The sequence below is a fragment of the Bufo gargarizans genome, chromosome 1 (assembly GCF_014858855.1).
Source record: "Bufo gargarizans isolate SCDJY-AF-19 chromosome 1, ASM1485885v1, whole genome shotgun sequence".
NCBI lineage: Eukaryota > Metazoa > Chordata > Amphibia > Anura > Bufonidae > Bufo > Bufo gargarizans.
Window position 1 is genome coordinate 359304972 of NC_058080.1, and position 21836 is coordinate 359326807.

The 21836-nt window shown below is 41.8% G+C and overlaps 1 protein-coding gene across 1 annotated transcript in view; it reads right to left on the reverse strand.

Moving 5' to 3' along the window:
- Positions 1-580: 580 nt before the first annotated feature.
- LOC122919856 (protein mono-ADP-ribosyltransferase PARP14-like) overlaps positions 581-21836 on the reverse strand; it is a 95790-nt gene continuing 74534 nt past the window's right edge. Inside the window, exons 10-15 of the mRNA XM_044269047.1 lie at positions 14677-14856; positions 12919-13113; positions 8394-9038; positions 6932-7062; positions 6090-6267; positions 581-1754 (exon numbers count right to left, since the gene is read on the reverse strand). Coding sequence (XP_044124982.1) covers positions 1465-1754; positions 6090-6267; positions 6932-7062; positions 8394-9038; positions 12919-13113; positions 14677-14856 — 1619 coding nt within the window. The 3' untranslated portion in view covers positions 581-1464. The remainder of the gene's footprint in view (positions 1755-6089; positions 6268-6931; positions 7063-8393; positions 9039-12918; positions 13114-14676; positions 14857-21836) is intronic.

The window sequence follows — 21836 nt, forward strand, 5'->3', positions numbered from 1 at the left end:
CTTCCAAAGAATTCATGCATAATATAGCATGCTGCAATTTTATTCAGATTCTAAAGGTCCCTTTACACGGGACGACAGAGCAGCAGATTGACAGAAAGGAAGCGTTCCCTCCCGATAATCTTCTGATCGCTGGTGGAGGAGAGAGCTGCTATTATATGCAGTGATCTCCTTCAGAGTATGATGAGTAGCGATCACTAATGCCATCGCTCATCCCCATACTGACTCGTTGTTTGCTGGCAGCAGATCAGCACAGTCTTCTGTAGGCAAACGCCAATTTTTGTGTTCGCACAAACAACTGAATTCCCTGATGAACGAGCATTTCGCTCATTCATTGTGTAATCAGCCATACATTTGCACCGCCAGATAATCGCTAACAAGCATTCCTATGAATGCTCATTAGCGATTATCTTTAGGATTCATTGCCCGTGTAAAGGGCCCTTCGGAGTACTTTGTGTGCTTTTATGTAGAACTGGCGATAAAGTATGGACACCTCATTTAAGGTGCGCATAAGCCCTAATGGTGAAAAATTGCACACACAAACCCAGTACATATTCAGAAAAAGATGACTCAGTAGTTCAGAGTAAATACTTTATTGCTGTCAATAATAACTTCAGTATATTCATGGATAGTGAGAAGAAAAAGAATATTATGCTTTACTATAGCTGTGATATACTATATATTGTCATAGGGTCAAGTATAGTATATTCTAATTGAAAAGTGCAATGATGCATCCATATATCATTGTATGGTCCTTGGAATACTGAACCATGTTTACTCGATTGCCGAAAATTTGAAGAAAATCTAGCTCCACTTGTATAAAGGAATATGTTTATTTTGCTTGCGATAAAATCTCATCCATAGGTTACAAAAATAGCAGTCTTGTCTACGCGTTTCGGGCTATCAAAGACAAATTTCAGCCCTTCCTCATGACGCAGTTAGACACTAAAAATGAGGCCTTTTAAAGGGGAAAGTGCACCTGTTTCCACTAATTGTTTCCACAGGCATATGACCTCCCCCAAGAAAAGGTACCACACCTTCAAAGCTCTTCTCATGAAAATTAAAAGAAAAAAAACACACTGAAAAAAGCATTTGACCATACATATACATAATAGAAACTACTATGCAAAGAGAGAAAAATGAGGAAATCCATATAATAATTATATTGGGTACACACTAATCATTTTACTATACAGTAGTAAAGTGTGATAAAAAGTTACATTACAAAAAGGGAAAAATCTCCCAAAAGTGTTCTCAGAAAAAAACAATTATGAAAAAGTCTTGAGCCCAAAACTATAGAATATAATTTTATTGTTGCAGAATCAAATCCAGACGTTTGTTCAAACCGTCTGGTTGACGTGTATTTAAAGCAAATATCCAGAAGGACTCTCTATTTAATAGTTTTCTTCTGTGATCTCCTCCATGTTTGGGAATCATACTTCTGAGTTTCGACCAAGAATGTAGGAATTATGTGAAGGTAATTAGGTATTCAGGGTATGCTTGGTCATCGTGAAACACAACAAACATGGATGGATTGGTATCTTTATCCGTTAAACTATCATAGTAGTCAAATGGATCATTTTCTGTTCTGCTAGGTGGGTGTTTCATTCCTTGTTGTCCTTTGGTGTGACGACCAACTAGTACCTTCACTTGGTATATAAACCTCTCTCCAGTGTTCGGGTCCGGAGGAGAATAGCTCTGATTAGCCGAGTAGCTGGCATTCTCAGCAAAATATACTCCATTACCAAATGAAGCCGCTGTAAAGAACAAAAGCATTATCAAACAGCTTACTAATACAATGCTTCCACCTCAGCAGTGATGCAAAATAATGCATTTCCTTCACACCCACATTAACAAAGCCTGGTCTTTATATGTCAAGTCTGTACCTGGAAAAGTAACAGGTGAATGGTGTTATTTCATCTTAAGATTTCTTCACAATTTCGTGAACATGTTATGAGGTTTCTGAAGTTTATATGTGAATTTCCTATGCCATCTAGTGTCTAAAACGAGTTAGCTTTTCAAAACTATGAGTTTGAAAGTGTTTGTTTGTTATAACCATATTACTGTGCAGAATGTAAATATAATATACTGTAAAGCACTATGGATAAATTATCAAGTAGCTAGATTAATAAATAATAATGATGCTTTATTTCTTAAGGCTTGCTTTTAGACTTTGATTATAATAGAATTACAACTAAAGGGGTTGTAGCAACATACACTGAAGAGCAAAAGGGTAACAATGTTTTGGACTTTTGACTTTCAGGCTCCATATCTCACCATCCACTATAGCTTCAAACGTGAGATTACCATCATCTTATAGACAATCATATTGGCTATCTCATACATAAATTGGACTTGCATGTATTTAGCATACGATTAATTATGCAGGTTCTTGTCATGTGACTGCATTGTTACTGTTTTTCTTCTGGTGGTGGAACCATCTTTTTCTTCTTGTATACTACAAATTACAACCTGTTCTCACATTCCTTAATAGCTCAGTGTGTTATAAGGTTGATTTTCAAGCAAAAGGTCACTGGTTCGAATCGAGGAGCAGTCATGTAAGTTATGACAGTTGGAAGAATACTGAATGAAGTCAGTCCATCCATTCTAAAGCCAAGAGGAGGATGTCCAGGCAAGATATCGGAGTCAACAAATCGGCTCATCACATGGTCAATCAGTTCTGACGCAACAAACATGGCAGTGGAGGTGGCTTGTATGCTTCATAATACTGAGCTCACAGACATCCATGCAAGCGCCGTGTGACGCGCATTACACAAGTCTGGAATGGTGGCCCCCCAAAAAAGATGAAGAAACATTGACTTCAATATCGTCATAAGAACAGTCAGCTTAAGTTTGCAAAAAAGTACGACCAGTGGACAGTAGAAACAGTCGTTGCCATGAGACAAAAGTCAATAGACTGAGATCTGATGGGTGAAAATGGGTCTGGAAGAAACAAGGGAAAAGGGGCTAACTGATGCAGAAATTGAAGGAACTGCCAAGTTTAGTGTAGGAAGCCTGATGATATGGGGTTATTTCACAGCCAAAGGCGTTGGATACTTGACCAGGATGAATGGTGGTCTCAATGCTGAGCTATATGTGAGTATCCTACAAGATGAGTTACTATGGGTATGAAAAGGACGACATAGTGTTTCAGAAGGACAATGACCCGAAGCATACATCGAGATTGGCGAAGAAATGGTTCAATGACAATGAAGTAGAGGTGCTGGACTGGCCCCCACTGTCCGCAGACCTCAACCCAATTGAACACTTGTGGGTAGAGTTGAAGAAAAAGCTGTATTTGCACCTAAGTGAGTCGACCAATATGCAACAACATTGGGAATGTGTAGAGGAGACCTTGGAACAGATTTTGGTAGAGACATGTTTGAATCTTATCGAGAGCATGCCCAGAAGGATTCAGGCAGTGTTGAAAGCCAAAGGTGGATTTACAAAATTAAAATTAAAATTTAGAATTTTAGGAGCAAAACAGTAACAATGCAGTTACATGACAAAAATCTGCCTAACTCATCATATGCTAAATAGTTGTAAGTCAAGTTTTTATAGCCAAGATGATTGTCTATAAAATAATGGTAGTCTGAAGGTTAAAAGTTCAAAACATTGTTACCCCCTGAAACATCAGCAATCAAATCAATTTTGTGTTCTTTTGCATCTTATTGTAAGAGTGGTGAACTGAGTATTCCAAGTGAAGCTAATGGACAGCTCGTCTCTTGGCTGCCTATTCTTACCATAGGACTAAGGGGGTAATTTACTATACTGAAATATGCCTAAATTAGGCGTATTTCAGGCACAGATGGTGGCGCAATGGTTAGGTGCTCCACTATCTGAGACTTCGCCCTGCTTATGCCAGGTCTATAATTGTGGGAGTGGCGCGGGCAGGAAGGGGACAGCCAGCAGGCCCATCTCATTCATAATTTTCTACTCCTGTTTTAGGCATAGAAAATGGTCTAAATGTAAGACAGCTTGAAAGTGTACTTACATTTAGAACTGGAGCTGGATGTGCCGAAGTTATGGAGAGGCCTCTTCATAACTTCGGCTGATTCACCGCCATCACAGGGCTTTTATTAAGACTGGCGTCTAAAATGCTGATCTTAATAAATGTGCTAAATCTTTTGCTGAAAGACTGTACAGATGTTTTTTTATTTGTACTATGTGTATATATGTTATGCCACACTGTATATATTGTTATTTTTTTCAGGTCAACTGGGTGCAAGCTATGGCACTATTGCATGTGTGGTGCTGTGACTGTACCAAGGAATGACAGTCCCATGGGTGACAGGAGAGGTACGGACTGGCTAAGGCCAGGAAGAATCTGGTGCTGGCTGGGGACGAAGCGTAGAAATGCCAATACACTACACCACCATGCTGTCAGAAAGGAACAGAAGAGGGCCCATTCAAGGAAGAAGTTTGACGCCATTAGGAAAGTCCAGGCAATCTGCTTTTGGTGCTAGACCTGAATGCTGAGGTTTGTGTGAAGAATAGGCTGGGATCTGGTTACTAAAGAGGTCAGCTTGCTCTTCTGAGGAAGACACAGGAGGGACTTGAGGCTGTCACAGAGTGATGGTGACCTGAGGTTGAAAGCTGTGACACAAGCCTGTGAGCATCTTAAGAAAGAGATCGCCTGCCGAAACTGTGCAAGTCTCTTGGAAGAAAGCAGTATGACTGCTTTGCCAAGAAGGGCTTGGAATGTGAATTACACAGCAGATAGTGAGCTAGTAGAATGACCAACAATGCACTGGGGCATCAGCTGAATTTTATCATCTCTACATCTTTGGAGTGGCTTAAAAATAGCATAAAAGATGGTGTAAAGTTAGACTACAGTCTAAAAGTGCATCAGATTTATAATCCAGCATCAGTCAAATTTGGCACAGTTTAAGGGCTTATGCACATGACCGTATTTTCTTTCCTTGTCCGTTCCGTTTTCTTTGCAGCCCGTATGCAGAACCATCCACGTCAATGGGTCAGCAAAAAAACAGAAATGACTCCGTGTGCATTTTGTTTCACTATGTCCGTAAGTCAGTTCCACAAAAAAATAGAACATGTCCCATTGTTACAATGCATCTACAAATAAAAATGGATGCAACACAAATGTCACACGTTTTTTTGGGATCTGTGTTTTGTGGACAGCAAAATACATATGGTCATGTGCATGAGCCCTAAGTCTGTCTGTCTAAGTTTACACTTACGGTACTTACTTTCAGTCAGTGTTAGTAAATATGCCCAGTGTTTGCCAATCTGCTTGATTTTCTGCATGTTCCTTGTGTAGAACACAAGGACGATTTCCTTATTTCCTCTATTTTTTACCCCTGAAATTAGCATTCCTAGTCAGTGGGGAAAGGTCCCTTGTATACCCAGTTGTCTTACGGCCATACACAGGATTGCAAGAAGGAAAAGAGATATGGCTGATCTCCCCCTCAATTTTTTTTTTAAATTACAATAAGATACAAAATAGTACAAAGTATAAGGGTTTAATTACATGCGGTGGTAATGTAGTTTTATTTTTGCCCCAACATCAGAGTGATGGTAAATAAAATGTCACACAATACTTCTTTTTGTTTTTTAGAGTTAATTTAACACCTGCATTCTCTAAAAATTGTGCAAACTTTAGTTTTAGGGACAAGAGCAAAATCCTGCAGACAGGCAAACACTGTTTATCATCCATTTCTAGGTCTAACAATGTGTGATCAGTGAGGGTCCATCACCCTGCACCCCTGCTGATTGGTACTTCAGTGAGAGCAGCTCTGTAGTAACTAGCTCAGTCCACTACAATGGCAGAGGAGATGCTCCCAAACAGCTGATAAGGAGGGGTGTGGGGTGTCAGACCCTGGCCAATCAGATATCGATGGCCTGTCTTGAGGATAGGCCATCAATATAAAAGTACTAGAGAACCATTTTAAATTTAAGAACATGGCTCTTCAGCAGACCTTTCCTGCATGCTGTCCTTTTATAAATTTAGCTTGTGCTTTATGTAAACCAACCCTGCTACTGTCTAAATAGACAATTTGCACTGTATTAATGACACAAGCAAAATGAATTACATATACTAAGTAAGTTTTGTGATGGTTTAAACATCATACCATTGTGTCCAGCAAAGCTTCTATTAAACCCACTGTAGTTGATTGAATCACAGTTTTGGGGTGCCGTGCCATGGAAAAGATTTTTCTCATTTAGATTGGATGGACCATTTTTCTCTGTAATGTAGTGTTTCCTCAGTATGTATGCTGTGTATTGATATGTGTTCTGGATTCTTTCAATCTGTGAAGAAATAAATTTGAAACAAATAAAATAAGTTAAAGGCAGTTGGTCAGCATTGTCTGTCTGGGACCATGCTAAACTGACCACAGTGCTACACAGGGGCTGGGGAAATTAGCACAAATATACATTTTGTGGAGGTTTTATTATCAGAAGTAGGGTGAATATGAATTCTTATTCTGACAGATTCTGCTTCTGCAAGTTCTCGGGGCGGAGGCGGAACTACGTTGTGACATGCCCTCTGCACTGAGCTACTTCGCAGTCCCTTCTTTGAGTGACAGCTGTAGAATCCAACCAGAAGATCACTACAGTTGTCACTCGGTGTAGAGTGGTTATTAAATGCAGAGAGCTCTTCAGAGTGATGCTCCACCTCCAGTGCCCCTGCAGGAGCAAAATCTGGCAGAATAAAAATTATTTTTCACACTACACCTGATAATAACAGCGTTGCAAAAGGTATGTTTTTCCTGCTTTCCTCAGCCCTTATCTAGCGCTGTCAGCAGTTCAGCATGGTCACAACTACTGACATTTATTTTAACCAAAAGTTCTATGATGTGTAAAAATAGGCCCATCTTATTAACCCTTTATTTTCTTCGGCTGTAAAAATACATTTTAATTTTCATATTACTATACTTAAATATTTACAGCATTCTAAAAGTGATTATTTTACCTTCTTAATAGGACAGTTGACAGTTTTATAGAAATTGGATTTAACCGTTTCATATTCCTCAGAGTGAGGATCCAGTTCTACCAGCATCAAGAGTGCATTCATACTATCCCAGTGGAGAGGATATTGAGTTTCTGGAAAATAATAGTACATTTAATATACAACCAATATCAAATTAAAACAATGAAATGTGACAATGTTTAATTCCACTAGGAACTTTATTAACAAATTATTCTGCAATCTCTCATTAAAAGTCGTTCAACAAGGGAAATCTATTTTTTTAAAGGCCAAAATGGGTTAAAACAATGTTACCTCACTGATCCCCAGCTGTGGCAGATTGTATGGTCATTCTACTACAGTTCCAGGTTAAACCATTCTGGAGTGAAACTTCATTACAATGCATACCTCCCAAAAGTCCCAGATCCAGTGGGACAGTCCACGATTTTGATAGCTGTCCCATAGTCCCAGGATGGCTGTGGCATGTCCCGCATTCAACTGTCTTTGTGTCCTGAGGACACAGATACAGTTGAATGTAATGGTGAAGCAGGGAGCTCTCCGCTCCCTGCTTCACCAGTCCCCAGTCTGTGCTCTTCCCCACAGCAGGCACATTGAAGTGAGTAAAAGAGAGCACAGGCCAGGAAATGATGAGAATTCCCGGTCTGTGTGCTCTTGTGCTCAGTTCAGCAGGTGTGATGAAGTCAGGCGTGATGGCGGGAGAATAGAACTAGGTGAGTGGTGTTTTTTTTATTAACAGTAAAGGTTTAACTGCTGTAAGGGGGCAATAACTAAGGGGGCTTTACTATTCTAAGGTATGCACTATTGTGAGGGGGCACTATGGGACTAAGGGAGTATTCTACTTTGTGTGGGGCATAACTAGTCTATGTGGGGGCACTTAGTGGGTATAACTACAGTGTGGGGACACTAAGGGGGCATAAATACAGTGTTGGGGTGCTAAGGGGAAATAACTTCGGTGTGGAGCTCCTAAGGGGGCATAACTACAGTGTAGGGGTGCTAAGGGGCATAACTACTGTGTGGAGGCACTAAGGAGACAAAACTCCAGTATAGTTGGACTAAGGGGCATAACAACTGTGGAGTCAGCAAAGGGGCCTGACTACTGTGTATGGGGGCACTAACGGGACATTACTACAGTGTGAAGGCACTAAGTGGGCATAACTACTGTGTGGAGGCAATTGTGTCTTGCCATTTTCTGTGTATCTATATATCTATCTACTGTATGGTATATAGCGTTGTGGCCAGTTTGTGATATCACATCCATTAGTCAAAGGGCATTTGTGCTGCTCATTCCCATTCAAATGAATGTATTGTGTTTCATAACTTCCAGTTGACTTGCATCTAACCTCTGGATGTGGGTAACTTCAGATCATAATTTGGTTTCTGTAATAACACAATATGTGCACATATATAGTCACTGAGATGAGGAGGAGGAGTACATTTATGTGCATACCTTCTTTCAAGTCTCGTCTTAGAACTTTCACCTTCCTTTTGATTGCTTCATCAAGTACTGCTTTCATAGTTTGCAGGTTAACATCAGCTTTCACCCCATTTCCAAGTTTGACTATTACAACATCACGTTTCCCGGCCAGGTATCTATCTTCAAGTAACTGACTGGCCTCCACTGTGAAAGGCTTTGAATCTGTGCCATCAGAATAGCCCCACTGCACCAATAGCCCTGCTCTCTCCTTTGTTACCATCTGAAGTCTTGCTGTTACAACAGTCGTGAGATTAGTATGGACTTTCATAGCCACTTTAACAACATCCTGTTCACAACCTTCAATAATGATGCAGTTATTCAACCGATCCAGTATCATGCCAACGTCAGTGTAGTCATTCAGTACAGAGAAAATCATCTCAATTTCCTCCATCGAAAATGTTTGCAGTAATGATTGCTCTATTTTCTCCTCTCTGTATTTCACTGCATTTTCAAAACCTTTCTGAAGAGAACACTTGATTTCATTCACTTTATCCTTTTTGTCTGTGACAACGACCAACTGTGTTGTTGGAGGCAGAAGTGGCTGCCGTAGAGCAGGAAGGTCTTTAATTCCTTCATTTTCTGGAAGCCAATTATGCTTTAATCGTGAAGTCAGCAAGTCTACAAGGAAAAGACAAAAATAAAGGGGCACATGAGCGTCATGGTGGATCAGTGATTAGTAATGATGCCATGCAGGTTTGTGGCAAAACCGAAACAAATTCACACCAAAAACTGCAAGCAACACATACATTTTTTTGGTGCAGAAACGCACAGAAATCTGCACAAAAAAAAACCCATGGAGATTTGCATACTGGGGAGGATATTCCATTTTACTGCGAGGAATAACGGCAGCAATACAGTACCAGCAAAGTGAATGAGATTAGATAAATCTCATGTACACTTAGCTTTTTTCTTCTGTGTTCCACGTCGTTCAGTTTTTTTTTTCGGATAGGATGTGGACCCATTCATTTCTATGGAGCTGTTAAAAAATGCAGATAGTCAACCGTTTGTTTTTAGCGTCCATTGTCCGTGGTTCCATTCCGCAAAAAAAAGTAGAGCATGTCCTATTCTTGTCCATTTTGCGGACAGGGATAGGTATATACAATGGATCTGCAAAAAAAAAAAACGGATGCCATACGGATTTGCAGACCTAAAAACACATACGGTCGTGTGCATGTAGCCTTAGGCCGTTTTTTGCGGATCCATTGTAACAATGCCTAAAACGGACAAGAATAGGGCATGTTGTATTTTTTTTGCGGGGCTACGGAACTGACATATGGATGCGGATAGCACACGGTGTGCTGTCCGCATTTTTTGCGGACCCATTTAAATGAATGGGTCCGCATCCTATCCGCAAGAAAATTGAACGGAAACAAAATACGTTCGTGCGCATGACGCCTTACTCATATTTATCCACATCCTCTTGAGGATTGCTTCACATTACAAGGTGATCAGATTGCCCCTACTGGTGTTACTGACAAACATGGTTTGACCCTGAAGCCTTCATTACCAGGTGTCATGCCATTCAGACTTCCTTGGGAATGACCACACCAACTAGCAGTCTGTGTTCATTAACTCCTTCAGTGCTGTGCTCTATTGTTTGCACCTCCTCACCTTGTATTGGCTGTGAGTCAAGTTTACTATATAATCCAGCTTGTGCTTTCATCCACTGCCTGAAGATCAAGAGTGAGCTGTCAAGTCCTTTCTGCAAGTAAGAGATGCTTCTACATTGTTTACCTGAGTCTGACCTAGCTTTGCTCTTTGAATCTGGTATTGCCTAGCCCTTGGATTTGTTAGCTGACAACTGTAGTTCTACACAAGGATGCTGAGCTCAGTCTGCCCCCTGAACTCTACTTATTTCCTAGACCCTGGACTAGGACTAGCTAATAACGGTAGTTCCCTATCGTCCTACAGGCAGCACATGAAGGGTTAATAATCTCTTACTGGCCAGCTAGGACAGAAGAAGAACATGAACAAATCAGTTCTCCAATTAGTAACACCACCCCTTATTAACTCAATATAAGAGCAGAATTAGCACCAAACAAACCGTGTTTTTTCTTCTGTCCCTGTGGGACTACACTCTACGTTTAGTTATTTTCTTTTTACAGCAGCTGAATGGAATCCCGAAAGGATCCCCGGCGTGTCCACTAGCTCCCCCCTCACGGACCATCAGGTCTCAATGGGCGGCGTCCCTGAGTTCAGTGGACTTTGCCTGTGGGGTTGAACCTATCGTGACATTTGCCCCTACAAGTTAGGAGAGTGTGTCTGTCCCTACCAGAGCTGCTGTGTATTGGATTACTGGACAGTTACAGGCTGCGACATTGGTGCGCATGAGTACAATTTTCAAAGCTTCGCATGAACTCTAAAATCAGAGTGGGATCTCTGCCGTGGCTGGTACTTGCCAGGCTCACACCTCTGCTCAATGATGAAGGTAGGGTCAGGACCCCAAAGCAGCTGCTTCCCCTATAGTTACACCCCTGTAGGCTATGAAAGGTCCCATTCTCCCACATTGTTTGTCTTTCTGTCTTCATGTCTTCTTGTCTTTCTCTTCTAGATGTCTTCTTTTTAGTGGCATGGAGAGAAGAGGACCAGAAAACCTAGGCACACATTAGTCAATCGCTGCAGCCAACCTATTTCTGAGTCAGATGTTTGTATAAACTGTCAGCCTACTGAAGTGTCTGGTGTTCAACACCAAGCTGATCAGTTTGTCATCTGGTTTAAGGCCCACCTGTTAGAATCCTTCCAGGAAATTAAGAATGAATTGTTTAGGTAGAGTAAGCTCAGAACTAATGGAGAAGGTCTGATCTCAAAACTCCTTTGAGTCTAATGAGTTATCTGAAGGAGAATGTATTTCGGACTCTGAGGATTCTGACCTAGGGGTTCCAGAATATTACTTTCTGTTTAACAAGGATACATTTAATGTATTATTGAAGGCTGTTAAGGATTGTGTGTTGTCTTCTAAAGAAGAGAAATAAAAAAGCAAGAGCTTTTTTATTTTCCCAAAAAGTCAGGCAGATTTCTTCCAGAACACCAATTATTGAAGGACTTTTTTCAGCTTCATTGGTCTAAGCCAGAGAAGAAGCCCATTTTAGACCTCAGGTTTAGATGTTTGTACCGTTTAGATCCCAAATTAATGGAGGATTGAGAATCTGATGAGATACCTTTGTTGAAAGATCAAGTGGATCGCAGAGTGGAATGTCTTCTTAGTGCAGTTATTATTCAGCAGCAGCTTCTTGTAGAGCAGCTTTATCCTCTATTCCTATTGCCAGGGCTGTGAGAAAATGGCTTAGTGAGCTTTCTAATGAACTTCAAGAAGGGGTGTCTACAGAAGAAATGTTAATTAATGTGAACATGAAGTACGCTTCTGAATTCATTCTTGATTTCCCCATGGATATTCTACAGCTTGCTTAAAAAAAACTTGACTTTTTCTAGTGCAGAGCCCTATGGATGAAAGCATGGTCTGGCAATGTGCCTTCTAAACATAATTTTTTGTTCCATACAGTCTATTCATCCTAGTAGCCTATTTGGTCCTCAACTGGATAATATCCTTAAATCTCTGAGCGATAACAAAGGAGACTCTTTTCCACAACAGCCCAGATGGAAATTTAGGAATTTTCATCCTCAATCCAGATGTTCTAGATCCAGGAAAGGTTTCAAGTCCTCAGACAGGGGAAGATGCTTCAACCAACGAAAGAATGCGACCTCTACACGTCTACAAAAGTTTTATCCAACCTGGCGGAAGTGGACCTCGGATGCGTGTGCTTTAGGCCTCTTTTACACGACCATTTGTTTTTTTACGTTTACGGGCCGGTTTTTGCGTTGCATATACGATCTGTATACGGAACCATTCATTTCAATGGTTCTGCAAAAAAAACTGAATTTACCTCCGTATGCATTCCGTTTCTGTATTTCTGTTTTACCGTTCCATTGAAAGATAGAACATGTACTATTATTGCCCACAAATCATGTTCCGTGGCTCCATTCAAGTAAATAGGTCCGCAAAAAAAACCGGAAGACATACGAAATGCATCCTTATGTCTTCCGTATCCGTTCCGTTTTTGTGGAACCATCTATTGAAAATGTTATGCCCAGCCCAATTTTTTCTGTATACTGTATATGCCATACGGAAAAACGGAACAGAAAAATGCAAAACACTGACACCGGCAATATGTGTTGCCGGCACTAATAGAATATGCCAAGAATAGGACATGTTTTATTTTTTTCGGGAACGGAATTGCAACTCTGTATCCGGGCAGCACATCATGCGGCCCCATAGAAATTAATGGATCCGCAATTCTGTTCCGCAAAATGCGGAACGAAATTGCAGATGTGTGAATGTGGCCTAAGAGGGTACTGCATGGAATTCGTGTCCTTTTCTCCAAACATGCGTTTTGTCAATTCTTCAACCACTCCAGCTACTATATCAGCTTGTCAGAAAAGACGCATTGACATTACTATATAGCCTACGTTATTAATAACATACAAGAAATCATTAACTCACCCAACGGATTCCAAAATAATTCCGGTACGGGACTGGACAACTTTTTAAGCTCCGCACAAAAAATGTAGTAAATGGAGGGATGAAATGTTACCAGACGAACGGAGGACAAACTAGTAAGGTTTCTAGTCCTGGTAAGTGTTAATATACAATCCACCATATGATGGGCCACAATCCCTGGGTCTAGTTTACATTCACCTGAGCATCAAGACAAAACAATTTTTCGGGTTAATACCTACTGTAAAAGCAGTGATATTGTGTGCTTTGCACCAAAATAATATTAAAGATAATCTGTCACCAGTCTTATGGTGTCCTAACTAAGGGCAACATAAACTAGTGACAGATCCTCTTTGCAAAATGTTGGGTCACTTTTTTTAATTTACTGAGACTTTTTGTTAAAATATTGTATTAAACAGCTCCAGTGTATGCTGATGATTCCTGCATATTCACAAGCTCCTGATTTTCACCGCTCACCTGCTGCTAATTCAGTTGTAGAAAAAACTGTCAATCAGTGGCAGGGGTGGAGAAAGCCAGAAGCTCCTGACTATCAGGACTCATTGGCATGTGCTGGAGCTGTTAGAACCTAGCAGCATTAAACTGGTGACAGATTCCCTTTTAATACTAACATTGCACAAACGGTATTCTAAATTTAAAGGCCTATCCTTATCTTCCATATCGGATATGCTATATTTGTCTAATTTATGCTGGTCTCACCTCTGGAACTAACACCTATTTCCAGAAGGAGTTGCCTGATAGTCCATTCTTCTTGAAGACTTAGAACTTTAATAGAGGTGTCTGTGTATGCATTTGTTCCTCCTTGTGAGCGCATGTATTCTGCGCATGCGCAGTGAATGTCTGACCGCTTCCTTGCTCAGACATCTCCACTGCGCCTGCGCGATGACGCCATAGTGCTCCGAGGAACAGGCGCAGTGGAGATGTCTGAGCAGGGAAGCTGTCAGACATTTACTGCGCATGCGCCGAATACAGGCGCTCACAAGGAGGATCGCATTCAGGAGGAGATGGGCGGGCTGGAGGGACGCGCTGGGCGGCGGCAGTTTCTGAAGGTAGACGGAGCCTCTAGGTGCTAATGACGCCCCCATAGCACCTAGAGGCTCATTAGCATATTAATAAAAGTAGTTTTTTTTAGCCAAACCACCGCCCCAAAAGCAATTATATTAGGATGGTTGGGCAGAGCAGACACTAGCAGATCGCTAGTGTCTGACAGCTAAATATGTGACACCTAAGTGGTAGAAACCCTTTAACACCACAACAATAGTAATGTCAAAATAACAGCAACCTATACCTGTGGGTAAATACATGGATTTTTTTTAATCCTTTTTTTTTAACTCCTAAACTAAAAATTATCCATTCTTTAGGGAAGATGCCTGCCAGTATTCAAACATACACCGTGGTATCAACAGAAGCAATGGTTTGTTTTGAACAAGCAGTCCAAAAATGTGGAAAACAAAAGCTTTTTTGGGTGTCTTCGCATAGTGCCGTCATGCCGTGCTTTTGTTATAATTTTACACATAAAATTTGAGGGAAATAAATACAATGTGAGTACACCCTTTCAGTAATACTGCATATCATTGCCAATGCAGGAGCCTAGGAAACAGCATAATAAAATGCAGGAAATACTGCACTATGTTTAAATATGCTACTGTATGTAAAGACATTTTCCAGATGAATTTTCTAATGTATTTTTAAGAATTTGCTCTTTAGCAGAGAATCAAATGCCCCTTTAACTACATTTAAGCTTACCTGTGCCAATGGCTGGAATGGACACAGAGTGTAGACCCACATTTTCACACTTAAGCAGAATTTCCTTCACAAGGCTATAAATGTTGACCAAATCTTGCTTACAATTACAATGCATGATGTATTTACATTTTAGATCCCCAGATCCAGCTTCTGTCATAACCACGTTTTCTCTAGAGGCACCTAAGATGGGAACAAAATAGAAGTAAGCTATTTTCAGTCATCTGTTATCTTCATATCTCTGACAGTAGAAGGACAACCCTTTTTTGGTTTCATGGATACCTTTTTGTATATAGATTTACCTGGACACGTATCTGCTTGCTGCCAAATGCAATAAGCCTTACAAGTGTTCTTTACCATATGCACAAATAACACAATACTGGGTGTTGCCCTTCTCCTTTTCTCGCTATCAATAGTTGATGCTCAGCCTATGGTATTACCCTGCATTATTAGGTTCATACCAAATTTTTAAGTGAAAATCACACAAATGCCTACACTTCAGCCCTAAGTTTAGCCTGACACCAATTCCAAAGGCCTGACCATGCAACATTTCCCAAATGTCCTCATGGTGGTTCAGCACACTGACCCACAGGGGAAGGCATAAGGTGGAAAGGATAGGAATGGTGGCTGAGGCAATGAGGGTGGTTGTAGTCCTCATTGTGGCTAATTCCATCTCCAGTGCTCTCCCAGGCCAAGAGAGCAGTGAATGGACGGTTGTAACCCTTCTTCCCTTTAGGCTACATACTGGATTTGAGGTCTCCCACTAGGTCGTTGCCAGGGTGCCCCTTGGTGTTAGATTGGTAGCGGACTGCAAGGCAAGAAAACAGGTGTAGTGCTGACAATGACCAGGCTCATTTGGTTGAAATTAATACTCTCTCTATACTGAATAGTCAGCTCATGGTAATGTGCAGGTGGCGGTTGTCATGGCTTAAAATACAAAATTAAACATAATGCAACAGCATTTTACAAACACAAGCTGTATTAACTAATGCTGTACTCACTATATAAATAAATGTTAGGTACTTAACAAATATATTTTGATTAAAATTATTTGTGTCCATCCACCATGGCAGGGTAACCTCTTTTGGATAGGAACCTATGCTAAGTGCTACCTCTCCTGCTGTCAGCTGGCCTCCAATGAACACAGGGAGAGCAAGCTTCAGCTTTAAACTACAATAATTAAAATCAGCCTGTGGGAAAAATGGGTTAGGCTGCGTTCACATCTCCATCAGAGATGATCCATCAGCCTGATTTGGCAAAAATGCCGGCATTTGTCAGGACAAAAACCGATTTGTTTGGCCAAAATGCTGGAAAGTGGCAGTTCCAGATCCGGTGAACTCCGGCAGACTGTTCTCTACCAGGACAGCCTGCCGGAAAATTTCACAACTTAAGGCCTCATGCACACGACCATTTTTTTCTCATGACTATATGTTTATTATGTATTATTTTATGATCATTCCTGCCTGAGGGACCTTTTTTTTTTTTTTTTTAGAAGTTGACAACTCTTACTCACGCCCCAGACCAGAATCCAAAATTAATTTAAATCCTAGTAAATCCTAGACCAGGGGTCAACAAGCTTTGGCACTTCCCGAACAACTTCCAGCTTGCACACTTGCATGGCTGCTTTTGTAATTCCCATAGAACTGAATGAAGCATTCTGGGATTTGTAGTTTCAGAACAGCTGGAGTGCTGGATCCCTGTCCTAACCCCTTCACCTAAATTTAGACCACAAAAAAATAATAATTCTGAGATCAAATGCCTCAATATAATGACATATACTACATCCTGACACTGGATGTGTTAGGACCCGGTGTAGTGGTGCCTATAGCAGTTCATACTTTCCTTCTCTCTGACAGAAGACAGTCTGCGTAGGTATAGTGCCTTGCAAAAATATTCATCTCCTTGACTTTTTTCATATTTTGTTACATTACAGCATTAAATTAGTTGGCTATTGTTTAGAAATAGAAAACAGAAAATTGCCATGTGTGTATGTATTCACCCCATTTGTTAGGAAGCCCATAAAAAGCTCTGTTTCAACAAATTACCTTCAGAAGTGACATAATTAGTGAAATGATGTCTACCTGTGTGAAATCTAAGTGTCACATGATCTGTCATTACATATACACACCTTTTTTGAAAGGCCCCAGAGACTGCAACACCTAAGCAAGAGGCATCATAGAAACATAGAAACATAGAATGTGTCGGCAGATAAGAACCATTTGGCCCATCTAGTCTGCCCAATATACTGAATACTCTGGATAGCCCCTGGCCCTATCTTATATGAAGGATAGCCTTATGCCTATCCCATGCATGCTTAAACTCCTTCACTGTATTTGCAGCTACAACTTCTGCAGGAAGGCTATTCCATGCATCCACTACTCTCTCAGTAAAGTAATACTTCCTTATATTACTTTTAAACCTTTGCCCCTCTAATTTAAAACTGTGTCCTCTTGTGGTAGTTTTTCTTCTTTTAAATATGCTCTCCTCCTTTACCGAGTTGATTCCCTTTATGTATTTAAAAGTTTCTATCATATCCCCTCTGTCTCTTCTTTCTTCCAAGCTATACATATTAAGGTCTTTTAACCTTTCCTGGTAAGTTTAATCCTGCAATCCATGTACTAGTTTAGTAGCTCTTCTCTGAACTCTCTCTAGAGTATCTATATCCTTCTGGAGATATGGCCTCCAGTACTGCGCACAATACTCCAAGTGAGGTCTCACCAGTGTTCTGTACAGCGGCAAAAGCACTTCACTCTTTCTACTGCTTATACCTCTCCCTATACATCCAAGCATTCTGCTGGCATTTCGTGCTGCTCTATTACATTGTCTTCCCACCTTTAAGTCTTCTGAAATAATTACTCCTAAATCCCTTTCCTCAGATACTGAGGTCAGGACTGTGTCAAATATTCTATATTCTGCCCTTGGGTTTTTACGCCCCAGGTGCATTATCTTGCACTTATCCACATTAAATTTCAGTTGCCAGAGTTCTGACCATTCTTCTAGTTTTCCTAAATCCTTTTCCATTTGGCGTTTCCCTCCAGGAACATCAACCTTGTTACATATCTTTGTGTCATCAGCAAAAAGACAAACCTTACCATCGAGGCCTTTTGCAATATCACTTATGAAGATATTAAACAAAATTGGTCCCAGTACAGATCCCTGTGGAACCCCACTGGTAACATGACCTTGTTTTGAATGTTCTCCATTGACTACAATCCTCTGTTGTCTGTCACTCAGCCACTGCCTAATCCACTCAACAATATGGGAGTTCATGCTCAATGACTGCAGTTTATTGATAAGTCACAAATAGGGATGAGCGAACTCGAACTGTATAGTTCGGGTTCGTACCGAATTTTGGGGTGTCCGTGACACGGACCCGAACCCGGACATTTTCGTAAAAGTCCGGGTTCGGGTTCGGTGTTCGTCGCTTTCTTCGCGCTTTTGTGACGCTTTCTTGGCGCTTTTTGAAAGGCTGCAAAGCAGCCAATCAACAAGCGTCATACTACTTGCCCCAAGAGGCCATCACAGCCATGCCTACTATTGGCATGGCTGTGATTGGCCAGAGCACCATGTGACCCAGCCTCTATTTAAGCTGGAGTCACATAGCGCCGCCCGTCACTCTGCTCTGATTAGCGTAGGGAGAGGTTGCGGCTGCGACAGTAGGGCGAGATTAGGCAGATTAACTCCTCCAAAGGACTTGATTAACTGATCGATCTGCAGCTGTGGATCATTGAGCTGCTGATCCTCAATTGCTCACTGTTTTTAGGCTGCCCAGACCGTTTGTCAGTCACATTTTTCTGGGGTGATCGGCGGCCATTTTGTGTCTTGTGGTGCGCCAGCACAAGCTGCGACCAAGTGCATTTAACCCTCAATGGTGTGGTTGTTTTTTGGCTAAAGCCTACATCAGGGTGAAGCTGTCACACCAAGTGCATTTAACCAGCAATAGTCTGTTCATTTTTTGGCCATATACAAAATCAGGGGCAAGCTGCGCCTGTCACCAAGTGCATTTAACCCTCAATGGTGTGGTTGTTTTTTGGCTAAAGCCTACATCAGGGTGAAGCTGTCACACCAAGTGCATTTAACCAGCAATAGTCTGTTCATTTTTTGGCCATATACTAAATCAGGGGCAAGCTGCGCCTGTCACCAAGTGCATTTAACCCTCAATGGTGTGGTTGTTTTTTGGCTAAAGCCTACATCAGGGTGAAGCTGTCACACCAAGTGCATTTAACCAGCAATAGTCTGTTTATTTTTTGGCCATATCCCAGTCTAATTCTGTCACTAAATCCATACCGGTCACCCAGCGCCTAAATACTAGGCCTCAAATTTATATCCCGCTAAATCTGTCCTTAGTGCTGTAGCTGGGCGAGTTATTTAGTGTCCGTTCAAGCACATTTCTTGTTCTGGGTTGAAATACAATTCCCAATTTAGCAATTTCATAATTTAGTGGTTTCTGCTATATCAGAGCTATTTGAAATCTATCCCTAAAAGGGTATATAATATTCAAGGTGCACATTGGGTCATTCAGAATAACTTCACACACACCCGCTACTGTGTATTTCCAAGTCTAATTCTGGCACTAAACCCATACCTGTCACCCAGCGCCTAAATACTAGGCCTCAAATTTATATCCAGCTAAATCTGTCCCTAGTGCTGTAGCTGGGCGAGTTATTTAGTGTCCGTTCAAGCACATTTCTTGTTCTGGGTTGAAATACAATTCCCAATTTAGCAATTTCATAATTTAGTGGTTTCTGCTATATCAGAGCTATTTGAAATCTATCCCTAAAAGGGTATATAATATTCAAGGTGCACATTGGGTCATTCAGAATAACTTCACACACACCCGCTACTGTGTATTTCCAAGTCTAATTCTGGCACTAAACCCATACCTGTCACCCAGCGCCTAAATACTAGGCCTCAAATTTATATCCCGCTAAATCTGTCCTTAGTGCTGTAGCTGGGCGAGTTATTTAGTGTCCGTTCAAGCACATTTCTTGTTCTGGGTTGAAATACAATTCCCAATTTAGCAATTTCATAATTTAGTGGTTTCTGCTATATCAGAGCTATTTGAAATCTATCCCTAAAAGGGTATATAATATTCAAGGTGCACATTGGGTCATTCAGAATAACTTCACACACACCCGCTACTGTGTATTTCCAAGTCTAATTCTGGCACTAAACCCATACCTGTCACCCAGCGCCTAAATACTAGGCCTCAAATTTATATCCCGCTAAATCTGTCCTTAGTGCTGTAGCTGGGCGAGTTATTTAGTGTCCGTTCAAGCACATTTCTTGTTCTGGGTTGAAATACAATTCCCAATTTAGCAATTTCATAATTTAGTGGTTTCTGCTATATCAGAGCTATTTGAAATCTATCCCTAAAAGGGTATATAATATTCAAGGTGCACATTGGGTCATTCAGAATAACTTCACACACACCCGCTACTGTGTATTTCCAAGTCTAATTCTGGCACTAAACCCATACCTGTCACCCAGCGCCTAAATACTAGGCCTCAAATTTATATCCCGCTAAATCTGTCCTTAGTGCTGTAGCTGGGCGAGTTATTTAGTGTCCGTTCAAGCACATTTCTTGTTCTGGGTTGAAATACAATTCCCAATTTAGCAATTTCATAATTTAGTGGTTTCTGCTATATCAGAGCTATTTGAAATCTATCCCTAAAAGGGTATATAATATTCAAGGTGCACATTGGGTCATTCAGAATAACTTCACACACACGCTTCTGTGCATTTCCAAGTCTAATTCTGTCACTAAATCCATACCGGTCACCCAGCGCCTAAATACTAGGCCTCAAATTTATATCCCGCTGAATTTGAATACAATACATTGGGCCAAATAATATATTTGTTGTTGTGGTGAACCATAACAATGAGAAAAACATCTAGTAAGGGACGCGGACGTGGACATGGTCGTGGTGGTGTTAGTGGACCCTCTGGTGCTGGGAGAGGACGTGGCCGTTCTGCCACATCCACACGTCCTAGTGTACCAACTACCTCAGGTCCCAGTAGCCGCCAGAATTTACAGCGATATATGGTGGGGCCCAATGCCGTTCTAAGGATGGTAAGGCCTGAGCAGGTACAGGCATTAGTCAATTGGGTGGCCGACAGTGGATCCAGCACGTTCACATTATCTCCCACCCAGTCTTCTGCAGAAAGCGCACAGATGGCGCCTGAAAACCAACCCCATCAGTCTGTCACATCACCCCCATGCATACCAGGGAAACTGTCTCAGCCTCAAGTTATGCAGCAGTCTCTTATGCTGTTTGAAGACTCCGCTGGCAGGGTTTCCCAAGGGCATCCACCTAGCCCTTCCCCAGCGGTGAAAGACATAGAATGCACTGACGCACAACCACTTATGTTTCCTGATGATGAGGACATGGGAATACCACCTCAGCATGTCTCTGATGATGACGAAACACAGGTGCCAACTGCTGCGTCTTTCTGCAGTGTGCAGACTGAACAGGAGGTCAGGGATCAAGACTGGGTGGAAGACGATGCAGGGGACGATGAGGTCCTAGACCCCACATGGAATGAAGGTCGTGCCACTGACTTTCACAGTTCGGAGGAAGAGGCAGTGGTGAGACCGAGCCAACAGCGTAGCAAAAGAGGGAGCAGTGGGCAAAAGCAGAACACCCGCCGCCAAGAGACTCCGCCTGCTACTGACCGCCGCCATCTGGGACCGAGCACCCCAAAGGCAGCTTCAAGGAGTTCCCTGGCATGGCACTTCTTCAAACAATGTGCTGACGACAAGACCCGAGTGGTTTGCACGCTGTGCCATCAGAGCCTGAAGCGAGGCATTAACGTTCTGAACCTGAGCACAACCTGCATGACCAGGCACCTGCATGCAAAGCATGAACTGCAGTGGAGTAAACACCTTAAAACCAAGGAAGTCACTCAGGCTCCCCCTGCTACCTCTTCTGCTGCTGCCGCCTCGGCCTATTCTGCTGCTGCCGCCTCGGCCTCTTCCTCCGCCTCTGGAGGAACGTTGGCACCTGCCGCCCAGCAAACAGGGGATGTACCACCAACACCACCACCACCACCTCCGTCACCAAGCGTCTCAACCATGTCACACGCCAGCGTTCAGCTCTCCATCTCACAAACATTTGATAGAAAGCGTAAATTCCCACCTAGCCACCCTCGATCCCTGGCCC